The sequence below is a fragment of the Crocodylus porosus genome, unplaced genomic scaffold, assembly GCF_001723895.1.
Source record: "Crocodylus porosus isolate Cpor-Errol unplaced genomic scaffold, CroPor_comp1, whole genome shotgun sequence".
NCBI classification, from domain to species: domain Eukaryota; kingdom Metazoa; phylum Chordata; order Crocodylia; family Crocodylidae; genus Crocodylus; species Crocodylus porosus.
In genome coordinates, this window is record NW_017728909.1 from 20,536,040 (window position 1) to 20,562,119 (window position 26,080).

At 56.7% G+C, this 26,080-nt stretch overlaps 1 protein-coding gene across 1 annotated transcript in view; it reads left to right on the forward strand.

The window, feature by feature from the left end:
- The window catches only part of DNAI1 (dynein axonemal intermediate chain 1), a 215,699-nt gene extending 190,652 nt beyond the window's left edge, over positions 1-25,047 (forward strand). The window contains exon 19 of the mRNA XM_019531683.1: positions 24,788-25,047. Coding sequence (XP_019387228.1) covers positions 24,788-24,892 — 105 coding nt within the window. The 3' untranslated portion in view covers positions 24,893-25,047. The remainder of the gene's footprint in view (positions 1-24,787) is intronic.
- The last annotated feature ends 1,033 nt before the right edge of the window (positions 25,048-26,080 follow it).

A 26,080-nucleotide genomic window follows, 5' to 3' on the forward strand; every position in this document is an offset into this window, starting at 1 on the left:
TCGCCAGCTTATGCCTCCTGTGAATCTGGGAAGTGGAGCTAACGAGACCTATCTGGTCAGGGTCTGAGGAGAGCCCACCAAGTAGCTCAGCATCTCCAGGCATGGTCCGCTAACTTGAGTCCTGGTCACGGTTCCCTGGACCCCTTCAGTGATTGCACCAGGTCTGCCCTGACTCCAGATGTCTGGAGGAGGCTGGAGCTGGGCCCTGGCATGGCAGCCAGTGGGAACTCCCTCCAGGAGGTAATTTTTAGCCGGCCGGGCCTGACCCAATTCCAGAAACCCAAGGAGTTAGATCAGGGGAGAGACTGTAACTCGGAGAGCATCCATCACTGCAGCATTTCGGCACCAGATAATCACATACGGTGCACCTGACTCTGCCTTTGCTGACAGCAAGGCCGCAGGAGGCCAGAAGAAACCAGCATGGTTCCAGGCTCTTTGCTCCGTCTGATAAACCCCTGGCTGCTCGGCTCCCTCGTGGGTGCCTATTGCTGAAAATAAAATAAGAAATAACTGTGGTCAACCAATGATCCAGCCGCCAAGTGAGTTTATAGCGGAGGGAAAATGCCAGCAGTATTTCCCTTGCATGCCCTAAACCATAGCAGTTTTTATCGGGGGGGGGTGGATTTTATGTCCTCCGTCATGTGTCTTTACTGCAAAGAGGACCTCACAGTATCTTATCTTGATGAGTCTAATGAAAGTGTAATTGCAGGCATTAAATCTGGGCTTCATTTCCTGAGCACCAAATGCCTCCTTGTGCACTTCCCTTTGTTTTTCCACTCGGCTGTTGGACACGGGAACGCCCCTTTGCCAGGCCCATCTTCGCTGCGCCGTTATGCCCTGCCAGACAGATTAGCACCAGCAGCTGTCCTGGAGCACAGACATGGCTGAGCTGTGCTTAAATCTCACTCCCACCTCCTGCTGAAGTCACTGCATGAAGACATTGGGGGCCAGCAGCGTGTCCTCCCGTGGCTCTGGGTAGCGCCTCTGTCAGGAATGACGGAGGCATAGTGATGTTGAGGCTTGTGGCACATTTCGCATCTACAGATATCATAGAATCATCGAGACATAGAAAACGAGGGTGGGAAAGGACCTCAGGAGGTCACATCTAATCCAACACCCTGCTCCAAGCAGAACCAGCCCCAGCCACATCATCCCAGCCAGGGCTTTGTTGAGCCGGGCCTTAAAAACCACCAAGAATGGAGTTTCTACCACCTATCTTGGTAGCCTGTTCCAGTGCTTCATTTCAAAGCACCTTGCAAACAAAATTGGGGTCATTGTCCCCATTTTATAGCTGGAAAAACTGAGGCACAGAAGGGGGAAGGCATTCACCTAGGCTAGCAATAGGATCAGAAACAGAGCCCAGCTCTCCCCAGTTGCAGCCGAGCGCTCTCTCTGTGAGGCTACGCTGCCTCCCACCAGGTCCTGATGCCTTTGACCGTTCCTGTCCTACGCACCTGAGATGATAATGGTGCAATTTCACCCCAGACATTGCGATTCTGCTGTTTCTGCTCTTCCCTTGGATCGTGCCAGCCCACTGCAGAGTTACAGCCGACTGTGGCTGATTTCATTCTGTCATTGGCCTAAAACGCTTTGTTTTCATCGCGTGCCGTGTTTCAGTATTTTCTGTAGATTATCCTGGGCCGCTGTTCCGCATTGGTAGAAAAGAACAATTTGTTTATCATCCTGAGGCCTCTTAAGACATCATCCGCTGCTTAATCATGCTTTACTGCCTTCTTCACAGCCTTCCGATCTAGGCCAGCAGCGTGGGATGTCAGTACTTCTCACCCAGCGATGATGCCAAGTACCGCCAGGGACGAACCCAAAGACTGCAAACCAGATGGACTCAGCCAGGATCTTGCTAGAGGAGGACCTCTGGTCTGTGGGCTTGGTGCCAGGCCAGTGAACTCCACCGCCCCAGAGAGATCAAGCTGTGGGCAGGAGAGGTTGGAGAAGTGGACGATCTGAACAGGATGCGGTTCAACAAGGACAAGTGCAGGGTGCTGCACCTGGGGAGAGGGAACCAGCATGATGGTGACAGGTTAGGGGCTGCCCCTCTCAGCAGCACAGGGGCAGAGAGGGATCTTGGAGCCAGGATGGACTCCAGGATGAATACGAGTCGCCAACGTGACGAAGCAATAGGCAGAGCCGACCGCACCGTGTCCTGCGTCAACAGGGGCATCACTGACAGGGCCAGGGGGGTCTTGCTCCCCCTCTATGCGGTGCTGGTCAGGCCGCGGCTGGAGTCCTGTGTCCGGGTCTGGGCGCCGCACCGCAGGAGGGATGTGGGCAACATGGAGAGGGTCCAGAGGAGGGCACCCGCATGGTTGGGGGCCTCCGTGGCCAGCCCTGTGAGGAGAGGCTGAGGGACCTGAATCTTCAGTCTCCGCAAGAGGAGACTGAGGGGGATCTTGTGGCTGCTACAGCCTTCTCAGGGGCCAGCAGCAGGGACTTGGGGAAAGTCTGTTCCCCAGGGCCCCCCTTGGGGTCACCAGGAACAGCAGCCACAAGCTGAGGGAGGAGAGGTTGAGGTTGGATATTAGGAAGAACCGCTTCACGGTACTGGTGGCCAGAGCCTGGAACAGGCTTCCCAGAGAGGCGGTGCTCTCACCTTTCCTGGGGATCTCCAAGAGGAGGCTGGATAGGTGCCTGGCTGGGGTCCTATCACCCCTCCACCCCCAGCGCTCCTTCCTGCCCATGGCGGGGGTCGGACTCGATGATCTGCCTAGGTCCCTCCCGACTCAGTGATTCTATAAACTACTAGGAAGTGCTGGGTTTTCTATCTGGTGAGGTCTTCAAGTCAAAACAACTTCCTGCAGGAAAATAACACAGGAACCCACGGGAAAGCCTGCAGTGCAAGCCTGCATCCCACTGGGCAGAGGCAAGGGTGGGCAGGGATCAGCTGGGGTTTAGGGCACTCGGCTTCTCTGCAAACCAAGCTGCTTAGGTGCGCAGTGGAGGGCCACAGACGTGCTGGGCTGGAAGGGTCTGCCCCAGCCTGGACTGCACCCAAGTGTGGGGGGGCTGGCCGCAGTGGATCTGAGCTGCCATGCCTGCCTCGTAAACCAGAGGCAGCATGGGAATGGGGGAGCTGCCGAACCGCTGCCGTCGGGTACTTAGCCCGGCTCAAGCGGGTGCTGTGCTCACCTGACCCCAGCCGGCCATGGGCCAGTTCAGCCTCTGTCTGGTCCCCAAAGGCCCGTAGGGGCCTGGCTAGCTGCTGGGGTACAAGGATGCCCTTGTTTCTCCCCCACTCCCCCGACCGCACTGGAGTTGAGCGATGCTGTGTGACGGAGGATCTGGCCTGATGTGACACTGCCCCAGAGTTACAGGCTCTTCTTCCACCTTAGCTTCATTACATCTTGACCGGGGAGTGTTTCTTTGCCACGTGGATGCCTTCATAACTCAGCGTATTTGCACGGCTTCTGTTCTGTATGTGCACCAGCTCCAGTTAACCTCTGCTAATAGGGCTTCTCTTGTGCCGAAATCTCACCGCTAATTAATTGCCAGGTATCTGTTTCGTTGAGCTGCCCTCAGTCTGCCTGGAGCTGGAAGCATGGCTGGCTTCCGCCTGCTCCGCCGGTGGGGCGCAGAGATGAGGAGCTTGAATGAGGGCTGCATCTGCCTTCAGGAGCATAATGAGTTCCACGTTGTTTTCTTTGCAGCCTGTCTTTATTTTGAAATACTCTATTGAAAAGAAGCTCCATTAATTTCCACAGGCAGCCAAGCAGATGGATGTAACTGGTTTTATGGCATTGAAGTAATTATGTTTCAGTACAACAGAGAGACGGTGGCAAACACAGCAAATTAATTCAGGTGCTGCAGTCTGGTCAGCATTTCAGCATTCAGCAGCAAAGCCGTTGTTAGCGGTGTCATCGCCACCGTCCGAGGTCACGGCGGCAGGTTAATGCAAGCGTCCCTCTGGTTTCACGCCGTGATGTCAGATGAGCCTTTTTCAAGTTTCAAGAGAGCCACGGCCACATTGGTGAGATGGATTGCTAGCCATATCCTCTCAGCTGCTTCTGTTATAATTAACGCTGCAATAGAGGCATGAGGCAATTAGATTTAATAATGCTTTTCTAAGCAAGTTATGAAGGAGCTTAATAAAATGACTGCTCTGTTCCTACCCCAGCACAGACAGATGCCGTCCAGGCTCTGCTGGGAACTGCCCAGAGGAGGAGATGCTGCCCAAGATCGAATCTCAATCTCAGTCTGTTTTGCTGCAATCCTGTTCTCTGCTGCAGGGGAAAAGAACAGTCCCTGCCCTCCTTTGTGGCAGCCTTTTAGATGTTTAAAACTGCCCTCTCCTGTCCCCTCTGTATCTCCTTGTCTACAAACACCTCGCCCTCTCAGCCGCCATCACACAGCTACCCCTTCCTTATCTTCATTGCCACCTCTGGGTCGTCTCCTCTTTCTCCACATCCCTCGTAATATGTGGTGCCTCACCCTGGCCCCAGTGCTCCAGCTGGGGTGGGACCAGAGTAAAATCTGCTCTCAGACCCTGCACACGGTGCTGCCGGGACCAAGACCTACAGTCGCATCTTGCTGCAGCCTCCCACCGATGATGTGCTGCCACCCCTGCTGCTGCTAGGTGGGGAGAGGGATGCCTCAGGGGGTTTGGGGCAGCAGAGCGGGGAGCCCCGAGCCCTCAGCGGGCAGCTGACATATGCCCTCGCCCCACACATAGGTCTGGGGGGCATGTGCTTCCCCCATTCCTCCCTCCCTGGGAGTGTGCGCAGCAGCAGGGAGCTGCCCTCCCACCCCCTGGATAAGCCACCCATGGCTCTGTTCCACTCCTGCCCAGGCCCCGGGCCCCATGCACTATCCTGGCTGGGTGGTACCCCCAGGCCCAGCCCCTACCCTACTCCCTCCCTCACCGTGGGGGCCTCCATCTGCCTTCCCCGCCAAAGACTTACCTGAGGACTCAGCTGGGGGAGCTGCTCTCCATCACTGCCTGGGGCTGTTTTCCTTGCCATGTGCATGTGTACACATGCACGTGGCGTCCCCGAGTCCTGTGTCCCACAGCCCCTTGCGAGCTGGAGCCAGCCAGCCTGCAAGGGGAGACCCGCCGTTTCCCGTGTTTTTCAACCCAGATCTCTGCACGATAGTGGGAATCTGGGACAGATACTGTCCTGCAGTCACGCAGCCCAGGACTTGATGTTCCCATTTCAGGACTGTCCCACCCAATTACAGACAGGTGGTCACCCTACCCTCTTCCTGAGGGGAGCCAGGGCTCTCGGGCCCCCATGTACTCGGCACCTATGCCAAGGGTGACCGATGGCATTTGGGAGACCAAGCTGGCCTCCCTGGACTTCCTCTGTTTGCTGGATGCAGTGCCTCAGTCGACTGCTGAACATCTGTCCCCACACAGGCAGTTTTCTCATGCTCAGGATGCTTATAATTGAGATGTTGTTTATAAGCCTCTTTCTTAAGAAGGCCATGAATTCCCTGTTTAGCCAAGAGGGCTTCCCAGCCCTTCTGTCACCTTTTCTCCGCATGGGAATGGACTTCCTTTGTGCTTCAAGGATCATGTCCTTAAGGAATAACCACTCTTCATGCATGCTGTTTGCCTTTGGTCCCTTGTCCCACAGCACTTCCCCGACTAGTGACATAAGCTTGTTGAAAGATGCGTTTTTGAAGCAAAAAATGCAAAGCATTTTCACCTCAGCAGCAAAGGATAATCTCTACTTGCAAATTGTTTTGTGAGTTTTATAAGAACTTATTTAACCACAAGTTAAAGTACACTCTGCCCTGAGAGAAGAGTAGTAGCTGGGTTTTACTGCCACAGGTGAAATATAAGTTCCGTGGAAGCTAGTCTGGCAGGATTTCTATGAAAAAAGAAAAAAAACCTGGTAAATCAAAATGTGGTTTTTAAAAGTTTCCATTCATACAGCACTAAGAGCCAGATACTGCTCTACCCATTGGGGTCTGAAGGAGACTTAAGTGCCTAAATGAGATTGTTTTCTACCCTGCTCAGTCCCTGAAAATCCATATTGCGTCCACTTCTGTAACATGCTGTCAGCTGACCCTTTCGATTGTGTTTGAAAGCAGGGAGAAGGAGATTACACCCACCTTTCGCATGAACAGTTTCTCAGGGACTCAAGTAGCGTGGAATAGAATCGAGCTTAGGGTCAAGTCCCACGTTACACTCGGCCCCCATGAAATCTGTGGAGCGTTAAGCCATGTTAACGTTAGACCATGCTGTGAGCAGTCGCACATTAAGGGTTAAGATCATTTCTTGCCCACAAAGCTCTGACTTGCTACTAGAGGACTGATGAGCAGGTGTGTGGCCAGGAGCCAGGACACCTGGGAGATGCGAGGGGAGTCTAGGAGAAGTGCATCCTGGGATGCTGGAAGACTGCAGATTCCTCATTTTTTCTCTGTGGAGCAGACTGAAGTTACCCTAGCATGAGCTGGGTAGCACAGCCCAGAGTTAGCTCTTGCCTAAAGTGGGATGACAATAAGATGCTCAGAGGGCACTTAACATAAGTTAATGAGCTTTAATGTGCAGATGCTTGCATTTTAAATGTGCTTAGTGTAGTCTAAGTGTAACATGTAACTTCACCCTTAGGTACTTAAGTCCACTTTAAGGCCTGATAAATGGAATGGGATTTGGCCCAAAGTGTTTTTTTTAAGAGATAACTGGTGAGAAACAACAGAGCTCAGTTAGCATTTGCAGAGTGTCTCCAAGTCAAGCCAGACATAGCCTCTTAAATCTTTCGCATTTTGTTATACATTTATTAATGGAAAATCAGTTAAAAATACACTGAGTCATTATGACAGTGAAACCACTGGAAGCCTGAAAAGTTTAAACAAGATGCTACACATGAAGGTAACAAATGAAGACTGTGTGATACCACAGCATACTATCTGACATGTAGCATAAGATCGCGTAATGAAAGATTGCCATAATGCAGATACACAAGGGGACAGAATTAAGGGGATGAGTGCATCCTTAATAGTGTCATTTCCTGACAGGTAGGTAGTTGCTGCATGGCTTTATGGCCAAGTTTGCCCTGGCCTCTAGGAGAATAGGAAGCACAAGAAGAGAAGGGATCAGCAGCTTTCCCCCAGGCTTGTGCTTCTTGTGCCAGTCCCAGGCTTAACTATACATCCTGCCTTGTCCTGGGTGCACAAACTGCTCCCTGGCAATGTTTCCAAGGGTGTGTCACCCTTAACAGAGCAGGCAGGTGAGGTGATCCTGTTAACACAACCAGACACCATGTGCCAGCTGGGTTTGAGACATTTCCCAGCTGAAGCGTCAGTAGATAGCTTCCTCTACAAGCATGTACAGCTTACACCATGAAATTGTGTAGCATGCGTTTCCATGAAGCTAGACTTAATAGCTGTTTAACACACTTCATCCCATCCAGAATCACAGACAAGGAGGGTGGAAGGGAGCTCAGGAGGTCACATCTAGTCCAACCCCCTGCTCCAAGCAGGACCAGCCCCAACCACATCACCCCAGCCAAGGCTTTGTCTAGCTGGGGCTTAAACACCTTCAAGGATGGAGATTGCACCGCCTCTCTGGGGAGCCTGTTCCAGTGTTTTACTACCCTCATTGTGAAAAAGCTTTCCTAATATCCAACCTCAACTTCCCTTGCTGCAGCTTGAGCCCATTGCTCCTTGTCCTGCCATCTGCCCCCACTGAGACCAGCCCAGCTCCGTCCTCTTTGCACCCCCCTGCAGGGAGGTGAAGGCTGCTCTTCAATCCCCCTCGGGCTTCTCTTCTGCAGACTCAGCTCAGTTCCCTCGGACGACGTAGCATAGCTGGACATGTAACGAGCCTCTTGGGGCTGGACCTGGGTCTCTGCACTAGGGATGTTCACAACGTACTGGTGCTGACCCTCAGGTATGTTCTGAGAACCAAGACAGGTTCAAAGCGCCAGTCTCACCAAACGAAATACTCACACATGTAAACAAAGATACATTTTAATAGCAAATCAAAGAATAAAATTCAGAAAAGATATAGATGACTAAACAGTACAGATAAGACATATTAAGCAATTGATTAAACACCCATAAAATGCTCATTATTTTAACATGTCTAAGTCCTAAAGTCTTAAAAAGTCTCTAGCAGGTGGCCAGCCTGGTAGGGGAAATGTCTTAAATTGAATTTTAAAAGCGCTCTTATCTTAGTTCACCTGCAACTGGGCTATTCAGCAAGTATCGTGGTTCAAGGCTGACAACTAAAAAATCGGAGATGAACCCAGATTGTTATGCTCTTTGGCTTGGCAAAAATAACAAAAAGCTGACTGTGTAAGGTAAAACAGCTGGTTCCTCATAGGGGTTGCTCTAATGAATATTCATATGCCTGTTCTTATTCTATCTCTATGCTATATCTGGTCTAAAATTAGCTTGGTCTAACCACTCAGTACATTGCAAGGGACCTGTAGCAAGCTCTATAACCTAGCTTTTTTCCATCCCATCTTTCTTGAATTTTCTAAAAGGATCCATACCCGGGACGTCTTCTGGCCTGATCATTTCCTTTGACTCGTCTTGTGTCAGCCCAGCTTTGGTCAAGTGAATGTAAGCAAGTGCTCTAGAGCACACCACCACATCACTGTGTGCCAGGTCACCCCCGGGCAGCTGAGAGCTGCTGTAACCTACCCCGGTGGGACGTGCCGCACCACTGACACGCTGGGAGGCAAAGTGAAGCGTGTGAGGCTGTGTCTAACATCCTGCCTGCCCTCGTCGCCTGTGCCAGTACTGTCAGGGCTTGCTGCGCTGGTGGGCAGGAGCAGGAGGGTCTGTAGAGGACGTGTGCAGCTGAGCTGGGACAGGAGACCCCCCACCACAGAGGGGGAGAGCATTGCTGGGCGGTCACGGACAAAGGGAAACTGAGTCTTGTACTTAGAGCAGCCAGTTAATCACAAAGGAGAAGGCTTGCTCTGCGCAGTGCCTCTCCGGGGCGTGTACACTGCACAGTGCAGTGCCACGTAGACACCCGGCGTGGTCGGGTACCGGCAGCTGCACTTCCTCCAGCATCCGGGCCAGGTGAGGTGTAGGGGGTCCTTGGGAAGCAGATGGCAACTCTTTTCATCAGTTCCTGGCTAGGTTTGGGGGTTGAGAGCCTCTCAATACCACCCCAACCCTTTTCACCCAGCAACAGGGAGTTGAGCATCTTGCACGCTCCGTGCACATGCATTTGCTCAGAACATACACTGACGTCTCTTAATTAGCATGAGCAGAAATTATCTGACGCTGGGCCCTCTCAGTAATTTAGGCCCCACGGCAGATCTTTTTTGTCTCAAGTGATCTTAATAATAGGAAAGTGCCTGCTCTTCCGCTTTGCCGTGTAATTAAAGCTGACTGGAGTCTTAGGCACGGGCTCCATTTCCCCCACTGTTCTCCAACACCGAACATTTCTCTGTCATGGACTGGATGGATCACGTCGTTCCTCGGGGAGTGTCCTGAAGTTCATGCCTTTCCATGCCCTCTTCCAGAAGGGCGCCAGCTTCTGCTGCCCTCTGCGAGCAAGGCTGAGATTGCCGCGGGCAGCTTCTTTCAAAATGGCTGTCAGAGGTCAGTAAACTCAGCCAGACGGGTTGCATGGGGTGGGAAGGCCTCTCATAGCACTGGGGACCCTGAGGGAAAAGGGGAAAAGAAAAGCTCTAGTGGGTCTTTAACAGGCAGCTTGATCTGATCGGGCACAAAAAGCCTGATTACACCCAGCCTGGAAGCGCCGCTCTTATAAAACCGCCCTCTGCCACAGGGCACAGTCCGTATTTACATTCCTTGCTTCTTCGTTTCCAGACCTTAACATCTTTGATCTGCTTTCCAACACAGCTGCAACTCTGAGGTTTTTGCTTTACACGGCTGGGCTCGGGGCTCAGAGCCGTAGCCCTGAAATGACGGACCTGCCTCAGCCCTGCAGGGAAGGTGACTTCCGTCTGGGGCAGAGCAAGAGTCAGCTTGCACACAGAGTTGGCTCCGGGGTGTGTTCGAACCCCAGGGCTCTGCTCTCCCCGCCGCCTGCTCTGTTGCTGGCGTCCGGTGGCATCACAGGACTCTCCTTATGTTCTGGAGCAGACCAGAAATGGCTAGAGGCAGTGCTGCCAAGAAATCTGCTACCTGCAGCACGCCAGGCTGTTTGCTGTCCAGATCAAGGGCATGCGGCATCCGACGGTTCCTTTTTCTCATCATTTGCCTAATGAAGTGCTTCAGGTTGGCAAATTAAACATCCCGAGCTTCCTCTCTCACTCACTGCTAGAGAGAGTTTCAACCGTCTGTGGTGGTTTTCTGCAGTTTGCCCGTCACCGAGCCTGATGACAAATGATGAGGGGATTAAAACTGCCTCTCTGTGTGTCAGGGCTGCGTCCTTGCCCCATCGCCATAACATCTGATGAGACAGCAAGGGAAACGCAGCCTGGCACGGCTGTTTTCTGGCCTCAGCTTCACTACTGACTTCACTGATGTCCTTGGCCTAATTGGTTTAGACAGCATTTGCAAACTCGGGCACCTATATCTGCATTTAGGCTTCTCAGTTAGTGCTAGAGCTGCCACCCATTGCTCTGAAGTCAGTGGGCACCATGCATGTTCAGCCTTTCTGGAAGGGAAGCCATTTATTTAGGTACCAAAATACAGCTATAAGCGCCTACCATAGGCACCCCGCACAGGAAATACTGACCTGGCTTTCTCTGTGCCTTTGGTTTCCCCAGGGAATGGAGAACCATCTTTCTTATTTCCACAGGGGTCTTGGGGGGTTAATTAGTTAATTCCTGGCGGTGCACTGAAGGGAGGATGTGCTTGGCGTGCGGCACTGTGGTTTGCTGTGCTGTGTACTCCTGCTGCCCCTGCCTGGCGGGGTGTAAATAATCCCTGACAGTTTGAAGTGATCAGATGCACAACACAGCTGTGCAGCAATTCCTCTCCCAACTCTCATGCGCCTAATCACATTACGTCTCGCAGCCATTTCCCTGTGTACCCATGCGGGGCTGTTGATGGACCATTCAGTCCTGCCAGCGTTTTCGCCACACCGCTGTTTAGCGGCTCGCTGCTTTTTGCAATCAGGGCGTATTGATATGGCTCCCTGCACATCAGGCTGCTGCCAACCTGCCTTTTGCACCCGCCGTCGCAGAAGGGGACGCAGGCAAGAGGTATTTAATTGGCTCAGTACACGGCGGTTACGGTGCATTGCATGTGCACAGTACAGACATGCTGGTTCCAGTACACTGCGTGCGTGCGGTATGTTGTTCTGAGATGTATGGTGTTTGGGTGTTGCTTTTGGCACTCGGGCTGTCGGTGTCTGGGCACTCCGGATGGCCGGTGCTTGGAGTCTGGGTATGGGACAGAAAAAAGGACTCAACTTCATGTTCTGTGGTGAAAGCTTGGAGGGGTTTATTGTCACACAGTCACCACGCTGCCTGGGCTGTTTAGCAGTCAGCCCAGCTCAGAAAGCTGCCAGCACAAAAAACTCCTGGGGGGAATCATGCTCCCCTTCACTGCTACAAAGAAATGAACAGTGCAGCCCCCACTATTTATACCCCAAGTCCTCGTGTCGAGGCTTTCTGTCCTTCTGTCCAGATCTCCACTGCTACTTCTCTCTGCCAAGTTCATACCCGGTCCCTTTGGTTCTTCCACTATCTCAACACCCACCCTCATTCCTTGCATTTTAATTTTACCCATCCTTTCTCGCACCAGCTGTTTTGCTCATTCATGGATTTCAGCTTTCTATATTTCTTCTCAGTTCATGCAGAGAATCAGAGAAAATTAGGGCTGGAAGGTTGCTCAGGAGGTCACATCTAGCCCAACCCCCTGCTCCAAGTAGGACCAGCCCCAACTACATCATCCTAGCCAAGGCTTCATCGAGCCAGGCCTTAAAAGCCTCCAAGGATGGAGACTGCATCACCTCTCTGGGTAACTTGTTCCTGTGCTTTGCCACCCTCCCAGTGAGAAAGGTCAGTGAGGACTGTTCTTCCCAGGCCGCGCCGTACCTCTGTACATAGACACAGGTCATAGTACTTTGTGTGCGTGCGCTGCATAGACAGTGATTACAGTACTTTGCATGAGTGCAGTGCACAGGCTCTGGTTATGGCCCCCAGGGTGGGAAATGCTGTGGGGAGGCCGCTTGCAGTTAGAGAGATTGCAACCCACTCTCCCCGCAGAACAGAGCAGAGCCCAGAGCGGGTTTGGGACGTGGCGGTTTATTATTAGACAGCTATTACCACTATTGCCACTGCAAACTGGCCCTTCTATCAAACCAGCTCATCTGTGGTGCATGCGGACCTGCTCCCGGCATCAGCTTCAGGGGAAGATCTGTTGGGGTCTCCAGAGCTTGGCCTTTGAGAGCCTCTTCTCTGGTTTCTGCTTCACTCTGTCATCTTATTTCCCTTCTCTGAGGGTGGTGGGGGGAGGAAGCTCCTTTCATCCGCAGTTCCAGGATCTCTACCTTGTGTTCTCCTGCCCAGTGGCTGGGGGTCTTCAGGACACACATTTATGTCCCCAGTTGAGCCGGCTGGGCTGGTAATGTTGCTTCTCCTTGTTTCCCATTGCTGCCCCTGCCCTGTCCTTACAGTAAAGTGCTTGATGGCCTGTCAAATCCACCCTCAGGAACAGGAAAAATAAAGCAAGGTCATGCAGTGAGTTGGCGTTAGTGCTGAGAGCAGAACCCAGGATCCCTGGCTCCCAGCCCCATGCCTTGACCACTAGATAACCTTCTCTCCCTGAAGTTAAGCTCTCTGCATCCTTGGCCTGTCTGTAATACGGGGACAGTCATGCTCGCTTAGCTACCTCAGCAGGATCTCCAGGCTAGGTCATTCATTCTTTCAATGTGCTTTGGTGTTACAAACACCGAAGCCCAGGTATGGCTCATAGGGTGCATCTGCATGTGACGCTTTATGTGCTTTAGCCTAAGTTAATGCACATTAATGGTGCACATCTACACATGTATGCCCCTAATGCTCATTAAGAGTGGTGAATTTGAGCTATTCTTGCCTAAGTTTGATAACTGTAAATGCAGGTATTAACTTTAGGCGTGAATAATTAAAGTGCATTAATGCATGTGTAGACACATTAAAGCGCATTAATGCTGTGTGTGTGGACTGACTTGGGACCAACTTTAGTCCCAAGTCAGTCCACATACAGCATTAATGAGTTTTAAAGCCTGCACATGTAGACACCTGCCTAAACCCACTTAATGGTCATTAAGATAATGCGCATTACATTTTGGTGTGCTTAAATGCAGAAGTCATAGAGAAGCAGGGCTGGCGGGGACCTCCAGAGGTCACATCTAGTGCAACCCCTGAGTGAGGCAAGACCAGCCCTGATGATTTCCGTGGGAGTTAGGCAGACAAGAGCTTTAAGGCCGTGGTCCCAACTGTCTTTCCCCCAGCACACAATGTCTGGCTCGCACGGCGGTTTGGTGTAAGAGCCCTCCACAGATGCTGCCCATGATCCAAGACTGGCTAACGGGCACCGTCGCTAATCACCCCATGGGGATTTCAGCGGATTTAATTCCAGGCTAATGCGACGAGTCCCGCACCATTTCTTTCCAAACAACTGCAAAATAAATCCAACCACTTATATCCGCTCCATCAGCTAATCTGTCTGCAGGCCAGGAACAGAGCTGTCAAAGCGGGTGGGAGACTGAATGGGAGATTGACTCAGGGCTATTCCCTTTGCCGATAAGCACACTGCAGCGTCTGGGCAGTCGAGCCAATGGAAACGGATAAAGACTTGGTTTTGGCTGGGTGGGGCATGTTGGAGCAGGCGATAGCCCCAAGTTTGCCTGAAATAGAGGAGTGGAGGTGTGGCGGCAGGGCTTGGACTGGATCAGTGCCCGCCTGAGTTTCCCTGGAGCATATGAGAAAATTAAGCTTTGTTCACGGGCAGGGTGTGTTGCTTTGCTCCCTGGATCTCATCTCATACAAATCCGTGATATGCCCAAATCTCAAATAGCGCATGTAGTGCTGGTCCTCCCATCTCAAAAAGGGATGTAGTCGAATTAGAAAAGGTCCAGAGAAGGGCAACTAAAATGACCAGGGGCTTGGAGCAGTTGCCAGACAAGAGACTAAAAAGCCTAGGACTATTCAGAAGAAGGTGGAAGGGGGATCAGATAGAGGTCCATAAAATCACGAAGGGTGCGGACCCAAGGAACAGGGAACTGTTGTTCACCAAGTCCCGGAGTACTAGAACTGGGGGGAACCTGCTGAAATTAGTGGGTGAAAGGTTTAAAACTGACAAGCGAAAGTCCCTTTTTATAGACCTCGTCGTTACCTTGTGGGTGCACTGTCACGGGGGGCAGAGAGCAGAGCCAGGTTAACGAAGGACTGGACACATTCACGGGCGATAGAGCTATTCACAGCTGTTGAACAAAACAGGTGGAGATGTTTCCTCTGTCATGTCTGAAGCAATAATGGTGGATGCCAGGGAGCGTATTGAATAGCAGCTAGATCTCTCTAGAGATCCCCGGGCCAGTGCTCTCCCTGTATAGTATGCACTTTGGGAACAGGATGCTGGCTGGATGGATGTGGGTCTGACCCAGTACAGTATGGCACTGCTGGTGTTTCATAGTTGCTAAGGGCTGGAAGGGGCCTTACGGATCATTGGGTCCAGCCCCCCTGCACTTGGGCAGGAAAGACCGCTGCGATCAGATGGTCTTGGGTGGTGCTCTTATGAGGCAGACGCTCCAGTCCAAAGACTTGGCTTCTTTCTCATATCAAATTGACCTTTAAATGCCAAAGTCTGCCCAGTCCTTGCTCCGGAGCTGTGCACAGCTGGGACACAAGGCAGCTGTGTCCCAGCCCAAGTCTGCGTGAAGCCAGCACCCGGGCTCAAGCCTAGATGAAAACCTCAGAGGTGCCAGGGCCTCCAGCTCGTCGAAAGCCGGTGGAGGAGAAGCAGTGAAGACCTAGCTTTGCGAGGGTACTGAGGCACCCAATGATGTTGGTGGGCTTCTGGGTGGAGGCTAGATAGTGCCCCAGGTGCTTCTGCAAACCTACCAGGCCCCCACCCATAGCTGAAGGCTCCCAAATCCCTTTGTAGCCTGGGTGCCAGTGCAGGGGTCTCTGCACTCAGGCTCCAAACCACAGAGAGGCTTTTGTGGGTGTCCCCAAGGTCTTGCCCTCCTCGGTTCCCATCCGTACATTTCCCCCCAGCCCCACTCCTGCATGCCCAGCCCCTCGGCGTCCTGCTCTTCCCTGCCCAGAGGGAGGCACAGCAGGTGCAGAGCCCAGGAGCAAAACAGAAGGGAAGAAGCCAAGCTCAGGGCCAGGAGTTCTTGGAAAGGTTTCCAGCGGCCTCGCTGTGAGCTGGATCAGGCCCAGGGGCTCCTGCATGCTCCCAGCCACGCAGATGCTTTATGATGATAAGCACTGTGGCAGAGCTCTGTTTTCCTGGCTCGATGGGAGAGTTTATGAGCCTCGTGTTTTACTGCGCTGAGAGAGAAACCGGATCCATTAGCCAAAGAGCAGGGGCTGGGGCCAAGATGAAGTCCATATTGTGGCCATTAAGTTCATGATGCTCCGCGAGCGGAGTGCCAAGCGAGTGCTTCTTCAAGGTACCAGCCTTCATCCCCCCAGCCCGGCTCTGATGGGCTCTGACCAGGCTATACAGACCTCCCTCCTCTCTGGCCTTGTCACGCACCAGCTCAGGCCTCTGCAGCAAGCGGGGAGCCAGCTGGCTGTGGGTGTCGTGCTGAAGCGGGATGGAGGGAGCTGCGTTTGCCTGGTCTGACTCCAGTTCAGGGTCTGTGTGTAGCAAATGCGAGGGAGCGGGACCCGCCCTGAAAATCCCTGACCTTTTATGCTTGTTACACACCACCACAAACCCTTTTGGCTAGAGAGGGGGTGTTGCTCAGCCCCTCCAGGTGCACTCAGCCGTGGCTAATTCAACTCTGCCTAATTAGGTGCAGCATCCACTTCCTGTCTTTAAACTGCTGTGTAGCATTGCTGTGTGCTGCTGTGCTCCGCCCCAGAAGTGGCTGCATTTCAGTGCCAGAGGGATGCTCGATGGTGTGAAGCTGTAGGTGAATTGCAAAGCTCTGCGGGACCTTTTGTGAGGCAGGAGGCTGCCTGCCTGCGGCTGCACAGTGCCGTGCAGACAGAAGTGAATTGTGGTTGGGGAGCTGTGGAGCAAAGGCGAAGGCCGGAAGCAGCACCCCTGCATCTCTCACCCCTCCAGCTTTTGCCCACCATGGCAGGGTCTGGCCAGGGTCGGGCACTGCTTGTGTCCCAGGGTTTTTGAGCACATCGAGCAGAGTTGCCATTATTACTGACCAGTGACACCGTCCCCCACACATGGTCCCATCGGCACCTGCCCTGGCGCGTACTGGTTTTGCTCCGCCTGCCCTTTCCCTGGCGCCTGCCTCACAGCAGGTCCAGCTGCAAGCATCGTGCTCTTCAGGACCCCGGGAAAAGAAACGGGCACTAATGTTCTCCCTCTGTGCGGCTGCCTTCCCTGATGGGGTGATTTGGGAAGCCCAGACCGACCCCTGGCAGTGGCGTGGCAGAAGGAGCCTTTCCCGGCAAAGTCTCTGGTAGCCGCAGGCACCCGCACGAATGTGACACAACACTGGGGAAAGCCCCAGGGCCCGAGAAGTCTGCTCGCTCCAGTGCAGCGTCAGCCAGCGCCGCTCGCTCTGATCACCCGTGCCCGAGGCAGGGAGATGGTCAGGAGCTGGGCCCCCGTTGCACATCTGCAGTGGACAGCCCATCAGCTCCAGAAAAGCTGCTGTCCCCACCCAAGCCGGCTGCTGCTTTTGTCGGCGAGGCTGGTAGCTGGGGCCTTCCTGCCTCCTGCTGCAGCCTATTCACACCAGTGGGAAGCAGCGGGGAGGCAGGATCCCTCTCTGCTCCTCGCGGCACTGAGCAGCCAGGGGCTGGCTCTGCAGGGTGACAAAGCCCAAAGAGCCTCTGGAGGAGCAGAGGCAGGGCTCCCTGCCACCACGTAGCTTTGGCAGTGGGGGCCCTTCCAGTAACCCCCAAGCACTGAACGATTGCTCTTGCACTCCAGGAAATCACCGGAGCCACCGCCTCGCGCCAGGAACTCCTGCTTCCTTGGACGCTGAATCCTGCTGGTGCGCGCTCAGCGGCTGCAACCCCTGAAAACAGGGTGGTGGGTCATTGCACGCCGACTTCTGTTGGTGGCGGCAGGCTGACGTCTGCCCACAGCGAGGAGCTCCTTGCTTCGGGACGCGGGCAAGGGTGAGGGAGGCCTCCCTTCCTGGCAGTGCTGAGTGCTCCCCAAAAGCAAATGCCAGCCTCTGCGCTCACAGCCCAGCAGCCTCTCTCGCTATCTGCCAGCACTGGCTTAATTCCAGCTCGTTCTTGGGTTCCTTATCAGTCGCATCATAGGGCCGTGCAGTCGGGCCCAGCAGAGGAAGCGAAGCATGAAGAGGACGAGGTTCTCTGGAGCGATCCGGGATGTCTCCGGCCAGTTCTGCAGTGCAAAACCAGCAGCGCTTGGATGCCTCGGTGACGGGCACCATTCAAAACCCCCCGGGCACAGTCGGCCGCCGGCATCTCATCAGCGTTCCCAGCTGCGCCAATGGAAACAACGCGCCCTTGGAGCCCTAGAAGCAGTCAGACCCGGTGCCGATCAAGGCCTGATGGAGCGGACATCATGGGAGCCCGGTGAAGCAGCAGCTATATGTTGTTCTGAGCCTGCGAAGGTTTTCCGCGGGTGGTGTCTGGTCGCTGTTGCTTTGGTACGCAGGCTGCCGGGGTCTGCGTGTCCTGGGCAGCCGCCGTTCCGGATCCCGGAGGCAAAGCAGAAAACCACCTCAGGCCCGTCTTCAGCGGCCAGAGCTCAGACAGGTTTATTGTTCCCGGCCGCTGGGCTGATGGACAGTCAGTGCAGCCGAGTGCAGCTTGTCCTCGACAGGCGGAGACACCACACGTGATTCCCACTGCCGGGGGACGCTGCGGGGGACAGATCTCCAAACTCTGGATTTATTCTGGCATGTTGTTTCGTTTGCCAAGTTTACACACTTGCACTTGAGTTCTTGCCAGCTCTGTTTCTTACCTTCATCCTCAATTTTTTCAGCTGCTGCTATTGGACTCCCTTCAGCATCCTTTTTTTGCTCATTAGTGTGTTCTCATTATTTTTCTTGCTTATTGGGTCCTCCAGCGGCCATGAGGCCCCGTTCTCCCATCTTGTGCTTTGGCATAGGAGCTTCCTATCGCTTAGCGTGGCTGCAGCCTAGCAGGTTGGGGCTCCTGCACCACCCTTTGGTCTGGATGGCTGGCCTCATCCCTTGTGTCAGATGCCAGTAGGCTCCTGCATTGTGGGAATTGGTTGCATATGCTGGACAATTAGGAAAAAACAGCTTTTGCCTGAAGTCTGTTGCCTAGAGCGAGGCCTCAGCTGTGTCTGGAGCAATAAATAAAAGCTTTGCGACTCACCCCAGCCAGCAGTACCCAACCAGGGAGTTATTCTTCAGTTTAACACAGTAGCCTGCCAAAGAGCAACACCGCTGAGATGGTTCTCATTAACAGAGTCAATAACTAAACCCTGGGCCCATCCCAGCCAGAGCTGAGGGAGTGTGGAGGAAGCCCGGAAGGATTCGACTCTTTCAGATGCGTGTTTCCCGCGGGGCCTTGTTTCAGCCAGATGGGACACAGCAAGCCCTCGTGGAGGTCTCCGCAGGGGAAGGCTGAGCAGTCCCGCCACTCCAGGGCCCTTCTCTCAGACCCTAACCACCCTCAGCATCACCCTCAAGGCTTCATCTCTCCGGGGCGTGTAGGTCCCCTGGCCAAACAGCTCTCTGCCTAGGAGAGGGCAGGGATTTCTGAAGCCCATGGGCCACGCTGTTGTGTACTGAGTGGAGGGAGGAGGTCTTGTCCCACTGTAGCCCCACAGACAACCAACCCTTGGCCAAAACGCAGACACAAATGGCCTGTACAACTGGCTGCCCACCTGGACCTAGAGCCCTGTCTTCAGAGGTGCTGAGTAGCAGCATCTCCGCATGCAGCTGGCGAGAGCCGTGAACACCCGGCACCTCTCCCTGCAAGGACGCAGTCCTCATTTCTCCTCCTGCCAGCACCTCTGGGACTCTCAGCACTTCTGTAGCCAGCCGCAAGCCCGCCCAGCTCCCCGGACCATGGATTTGGGTCACTGGGAGGCTCCCTGGGGAGAAGCATGGAAACAGCCCCGCTAGAAGGAGGTTGCTAATGGAAGCAAGACTCAGCGCAGGTGGCACTGCAGCCACGCGCTGTTATTAGCACAGCACTTGAATATTTAATGGTAGTTCCTCCCCACTGCTGGTGCTCTTGTCAGAGGGTTCGTCTCTCACCCGCGTGCGGGACGACGAGGGCTGTAGTCTGGAGGGTAACGCTGCATCCCTGCCTGTGCAGCCCCGCTCTGGCCCACTCTGGGCCCGTGGCAGGAGGAGGCTCTTCCCCTTTGCTGCTGGGCGCAGGCTTGGCTTGCGAGGCTGCTGCGCGATGGGTCACCCACATTTCTCAGCAAACGTGCCTCAGATGAGAGGGACGCGGGAGGTGAAAGTTGCTGTGTGTAATCGGCTTTCTTTACCAGACTAGTCTGCTTCTGAGCAGCACAGTGATGTAGGGAGAGGGACCGAGGTGACTAATTAGAGCAATAACCTGTGGGGTTTGATATGCCTCAGACCTGACAGCATGTGACCCGTATCGGGGCAGGTACGTTAATAAAGCCTGGTCTCTAAGCAGATGAAAGAGGATCTTCTGAGTGAGTTAGTTCAGGACCTGGGACCTGGGCTGCAGAAGAGCCGTGTTTTATGTATGTCGAGGAAAAGAAGAACGTGAGATCTGCCATTTCCCGAGTCGGGCCAAAGGTCCGTCTTGCCCAGACTCCTGTGTCACACGGCGGCAGAGAGCGGAGGCTGGAAGGGAGACGAGCCGGGCCTGAGCAGGGCTTTCCCCTGTTCATCGCTCACTTGCAGCCTCCAGCACTGACGGTCTAGGAGGGGCTGGCTCGGAGGCTGACTCCCATGCCCAGTACCCAGACTGGAAGAGTTTCAACAGCACGTGTAAGCAGCTTTTTTGAAGGCAGAAGCACTTAGGCACTGCCTGAGTGCCACGATGGGCTCCTAAATCCAACGTGTTGATCCTCTGAGACCTGCCCAGCTGACACCCGCTCCTGGGCAAGCCTGGAGGACCAAGAGCAGTGGTCCTCAGCCTTTTTAGACTGGAGGCATCTCTACACCCCCCTTGAAGAACACCAGCTCTTAGTTTTCACTCATTTTTTGACTACAGACAAATAACAGAGCAGTTTTTCTCTTGCCAGGAGCTCAGCCAGCCCGCAACCAGCCCGTTCTGCACGAGTCCAGGCTACGGTGAGCAGCACAGCGTGCGGCTGCAACTTCAGCCCCAGGACAGTCCAAATGGACGTGCGAGTCGCTGAGGCTGGGGGTTAATGGGAACAGGCCTGCCTGCTGCCCCAGGGATGGCCAGCCACTGCCCGGCAGAGTCAAAAGCTTTCATGCTCTTCCTCTCTCTCTCTCTCTGGCCCCGTGTCTGTTTAATTACTCTGGGTCTCCCGCGTGGTGGTGAGTGCTCGCCCCACTGGCTTCGTGGGGTTAGATGGGGGCAGGAGGACTTCAGAGCTGGCTGAGTCCAGGAGAGGCTTCCAGCTGGCGAATCCCAGCGGGAGGAAGGCCCACACCTGCAGTCTGGACTGTGCACTTAGGTCCCTAGGGAGGCTGCAGCTTTCCCCTCTGTTTTCCTGTTCATGTTGTCTGTGGATCCTCTTCCCAAGGCCCTTGCTAGTCCTTATTGGGCATTGTGCTGGGGCTCAGAGGCCTCACAGACGGCCGGCAGTTCCTCCAGGTGCCCAGGCGGACGCTGAGCATCCAGCCCAGAGCCCGTCCCCTGGTCGAACAGCCTTAGTGCCCATTCAGGGGTGCGCTTTTCCGAGGAAAGCCTGCAGGAAGGCGGCGCACGCCTGCCCGGAGCGGGCCCTGGATTGGATCAAGGGCAACGGGAGACGATGCAGCGGCCGTGGCAGGTGGAAGGACGTGGGAGGAGGGCATCTGCAAAGCCCAGTGCTGCTCCTGTGGAGTCTCGCTGCCTCTGCGGGCATCCTCCGGCCTCCGTGAACTTTACCGGCACACGTCCCGGAGCATGTCGTCATCGCGGTCGCTGGGGCAGCTGGGACGCATCGGGCACGCCGCACCGCAGCTCCACCCCAGCCAGGAAACTTCGCCCTCTTTCTTGGGACTTCAGGCAGCGCTGAGCTCTGGCCCGGTGGACGTCACCTCTGCCGTTTCCAGCAGAGGCAATCCAGCCGCCTGCGCAGGAAACAGCCGGGACCTGATTTTCAAGACCGCAGCCGCGACGCGATGATTTCTCTCCTCGCCAGCTCGCCTGCTGGTGTGAGCTGTCTCCTGCTCGCCGGCTGCTAGATTTGTCGCGAAGTGCCGGGTTTGGCTGGTGTGAGACTCGCCTTGGGATTAATCTACCAGACAGAGGGAGAGCGCGGGAGAGGAGCGCAATAGGGAACCGGGCTCCGATCCGCGCACTGTGTCAAACCCCCGCTCAGCACCACCAGTGTCCCTGGCTGCATTGAGGTGGTGTGCCCAGATGTGCACGTGCCCAGATGTGCACAAGCTGATGCACTCTGGGAACTCTGGGCAGGGTCGGGGTCGGGGTCGGGGTGTTGGGAGGATGTCCCCCTCTGTCCTTCCCTTGTGGCCACCTGAACTCCAGCACCAGAGAGAGCTTTTCTATGCATCCCGGAGCAGCCTGCCGTGGGGGCGACATGCTCCAGTGTATTTGGGAAGGAGGGAGGAAATCAGCTCTGCCAAACCCACTGCCACCTCCTCTCCAGCTCCAGGGAGACACATTTGGTGGCTGGAGGGGGGTGTTTGGGGAGAGGGGGTTTGTTCAGTGTGTAACACTGCCTGTGCATTTGCACGGCTGCACGTGTACGTGCAGTCGCCAAGCTGCCAAGTCGTAATTCCAGGCTGCGCCGCATTTCTGTAAGAGCCAAGAAAGGGGTGATGTTGCCCCCCAGTCTCCTTGCCGACAGCCCTGATCTCACGCCCCAGAGGGAGAGATTTCCCGGCTGGGCTTCGGCTTCCGATGGCCCTCGGCGCTGGGACTCGCCGTGCTCTGGCGCTGGCACGCGCAGCCCCTCCCGACCAGGCTCGCACATGGCTCCGTGACTTCCCCCAGTCGCCGCAGGGTCTGAGCAGGCAGCGCAGCAGTGGGCACGCCACCCCAAGGCGTCCTGGCTAGGACTGGGCTCCACGTCCCGTCGTCAGGGCCAGGAGCCCGCCTCCCTGCCACACTCCCCCAGCTCCGTGCCCGCGTTTCTCCAGGGAGCAACGGCAGCACAGACGTGCCGACTGGAACAAGGCGCGCACAAACGGGTGCCTTTGCTGGGCCGGGCTGGGTGGGACCTAGCTTCCCCTGCCCGGTCCCTGCAGGCTTCTCCAGCTGGCGCCGCCTCCCAACCTGCATCCGCCTCGCTGCCTGGGACCGCTCCTTTTCCAGGTGCTGCCTCCCAGGTCTCCCGGGACCTTCCTCACCGGAGGCAGACGGCCAGCAGTGCACCGGGGTGCGGGTGTGCCCAGGGCCACGACCAGGTTCTCCTCCCCAGCGCCACCGTGTCCTCCGCTCCAGGGCACGTCGGCCCCGCCTGGTCCCGGTGCCCTGGCGTGGTGGGGGAATCGGCTCTGCCAGGAGCTGGGCCGTGGGCTGGCAGTGAGCGGGAGCCGGGGCAGCAAGCACAGTGCCGAGCGCCGCGTGTGAGGCCTCGTCTGGTGCAGGAGCAAACTGGGGGCAGAGCTCACTCCACCCTCGTGTCAGAACGGGATGCAGCCTCCTCCGGCTCGGTGGGACTGGCTCTGAGGCTGTGATGGCCACGCGGTACGGAAGTCGCCACGTTTACATGCGTCCGGCACTGGAGCAGGGTGGGAGAAAACCACCCTTAGGTACAATCACAGAGTCCTAGAGAAGTGGGGCTGGGAGGCAGCTCCAGAGGTCGCAGGGTCAGCCCTGTGCAAACCAGCCCAGACGCATCCATCATCCAACCTCGTTGTAAACCGACCTTCGTGCCTGGCACGGCCCCAGGCATCACCCCCGACCTTGCCCCAGGGAAAGCAGGGGGACAACGGTGCCACGTCCTGCTGCTGCAAAGGGGTTCATAGATGCTCCAGAGACCCCAGGCAGAGGCCGTGCCCCCGCTGCAGAGGGAGGCAACCCCCAGTCTGAGCTGTGGAGAAAATCCCTTCCCTTCCTCCCCAACCCAGCGTCAGGCTGCCCTGAGCGCAGGGGCAAGACCTCCAGCCAGGGCCCTGCGGCGCTCGTGCCAGCAGCACCAGCGCCTCTGGGGGAGGCTTCAATCCCCACAACACATGAAGCAGAAAAAGGAGGGTGCAGGGGTGAGAGAGCAACCAGCAAAGCCCAGAAGCAGGTAGCTTGGGCTCTTGCTGTGCGTGTGCATGTCCGCGTGTGCGTGCACATGCGTGCATGGGGGTGTCACTGTCACAGAGCTGGCGACAGTGTCTAAGGCATTGTACGGTGTCTCTTGCTGCCCCAGACCCACGGCCGCGTCGTCCCGCATCTGGCTGCAGCAATGCATCTGCGCCAGCCGAGTGCCGGGGCTGCGATGGCGTCGCTCCTGAGCCCTGTGTGCAGGGTTATATCCGCCTGGCCGCTCAGCTGGCCTGATCCTTAATCCCGAGGCAGCCGGCAGGCGCTTCTGGAGCATAATCCAACAGTTGCTCCAGCAAATCCCATCACGATGAACAGAGCCGATGCTCGAGGGCCCGTCCCCTTCACGGAAAAGCAGGCTGACGGCCCGGGCGGCTGCCCCCGCGCGCTCTCCCCGCCGTGGGCACCGGGGGAGCGGAAGCAGGGTCTGCTCGAGTGCCTGCCTGGCATCCGTGGCTTGCTCCTGGCAGCCTGCAACCCCCACCGGCGAGCGGACGAGCTCGGCGAGGCAGTGCCATGGGACAGGGCAGGAGCAGCCGGCGGGAGCCCGGGCACACGCCAGCTGTCACATGCCGGCCCCCCCGCACATTAGCCACGCTAGGGCAGTAGGCGCGAGGCCGGCAGAGCCCCCGTGCGCAGCCTGCTCGCCGCCTCCTCTCTCTGCCGATGCCTTTCCCCGAGCCGGGAGAGGCCCTGCCCTGGGGCGGGCGTGGGTGGGCAGAGTGGCAGGGCACCACAACCACGGGGACCGTCAGGTATTATTTCTAGCACCGGGGGCTGCCGTCAGCCCAGGTCGTGACACGGCCAGATGCTCACGCAGCATCCCCGAGGCTCCTACGGTCCAGCCCCTGCACCCAGCCGGCCGCGCTGCTCCAGCCTAGCCTGGCACTGCTTGAACGCCTCCAGCGAAGGGCCCCTCAGCTGTGGACCGTCACCACTTCGTCCTGACACTGCCGGGGTGGAGACGAGGGCCGTGGGCCAAGGGGGGAAAGGAAGCAGCATTGCTTCGGTGGGGCAGCCTGGAGGGAAGGTGGCACCGCCGCAAGCTGCCGGGCATGGGGGAGCACGGGCCCTGAAACCTGGCACGCCTCGGCCTGCTCCTCTCTGGTGGGTGCTGAGGAAGCCGGTGCCCTTCCCTCACCTCCTTGCAGCGCCCGGCCCGGGGCCAAGCCCAGCAGAGCTGCACTGGGCCGGGCAGAGAGGGTACGCTGGTGCCCAAATGAGCTCTGTCCACAGGTGTGGGCCTGGTGGGGAGCAGGGTGCAGGCAGTGCATCAGCCCTACAGCATGCCCGCCTGGGGACCGGCTGCCCCCTCAGCCCTGCAGGCTCCCTGCACTGTGCCCAGTGTCACACGGGTCGCAAGGGAGAGACCCCCCAGGTGCCGGCGCCCGGCTCCTGTCCACTAACAGCCCCGTCTGCCTTTCCCTCCGCAGGAGAAGAAGGGCCAGGAGGTGCAGAAGGGCCCCGAGGTGGAGCTCGCCAAGCTGGACAAGCTGCTCAACCTGGTGCGGGAGCCAGACAGCAAGCAGGCCAAGTGAGCGGGTGCAGCTCAGCCCCCGCCCCTCGCACATCACCCGAGCTGCGCTCCTCCGCCGACGAGCTCGTCTCCTGGCTGCCCCGCAGGCCGTGCCCATCCTGGCCCGCACACCACGGCACGCGCTGCCCAGCGAGTCAATAAAGCCGCGGAAAGGCCGCGCGGTGGCACAGCTGCGGCCGGGGAAGCGCCGACCAGGGTGAGCGGGGGGCGCCCAGGCACGGCCCTTAGGGGCCAGGATCTGGTTTTTGGGGAAGACCCTGGCACAGGCCACATGGCTGACCCCTCCCAGCTGGGGCTGCGGTGCTCGGACCGAGGGGGTCAGGCCCTTCCAAGTCCCCCCCACAGGCCAGGGTCAGCACCCAGCCGTCCACCACGGGCACGGGCCTGGGCCGCGAGGCAGGGCTGGCAGCCGGGCCCGGGAGCCTAGTGCCAGCCTGCTGCTCGCCCCTTCGGGGCCAGAGATGCTATAGCCGAGCCTCCCCCGGGCGAGGAAATCACAGCACGGGGCAAGGAGCCGGCCTATTTGCTATGGTAGATTTATTGTCCTAGTAAAAACACAACCGCGAAGGGACTGGTTACACCTCATGGCGGGTCGTTAACGTGACAAGCCGGGGAGGTGGCACTGGGCGAGGGGCACTGGGCACATCGCCTGCCGACCCCCAGCCCTGGGAACTCCCCGCGGCCCTTATTGCAATGGCTGGGCCGGGGGCAGGCACCCTGCTCCGGCCTCGGAGCAGCTACTTATTGCTTGGCTGTAGCGCTGGCTGCAGGTCGGCACCGGCGCTACGGGGGGCACGGGGGGTGCCGCCAGGGGCCAGAGGCAGCTTGCCAACACCCAGCTGTCTGCGTGCCAGCACTGGCAAGAAACCATCAGCCCCCGCAGGCGTCCGCACCGGGCCAGGTGGAAGACCCCGTGACGCTGCGAGGGCTGCGCTGCAGGCCACCGCCAGCTGCCGGAGGGCCCTGCCCGGGCAGGCGACGGGCTCGCGGCTCCCGGCTGGACCGCCAGGCCCTCCACGCGCCTGCCCAGCCACGCAGCAAACACGCTGGCCTCCGCCAGCACGGCCTCCCTGCGCAGCTCAGTGCCCCCGCGCCACGCAGGCCAGGTGAGCCCCAGCCCGGCTGCCGGCCCCGAGCGCGACATCACCGCGAGCTGGAGCCAGGTGTGATGTCACGAGTGTGACGTAAC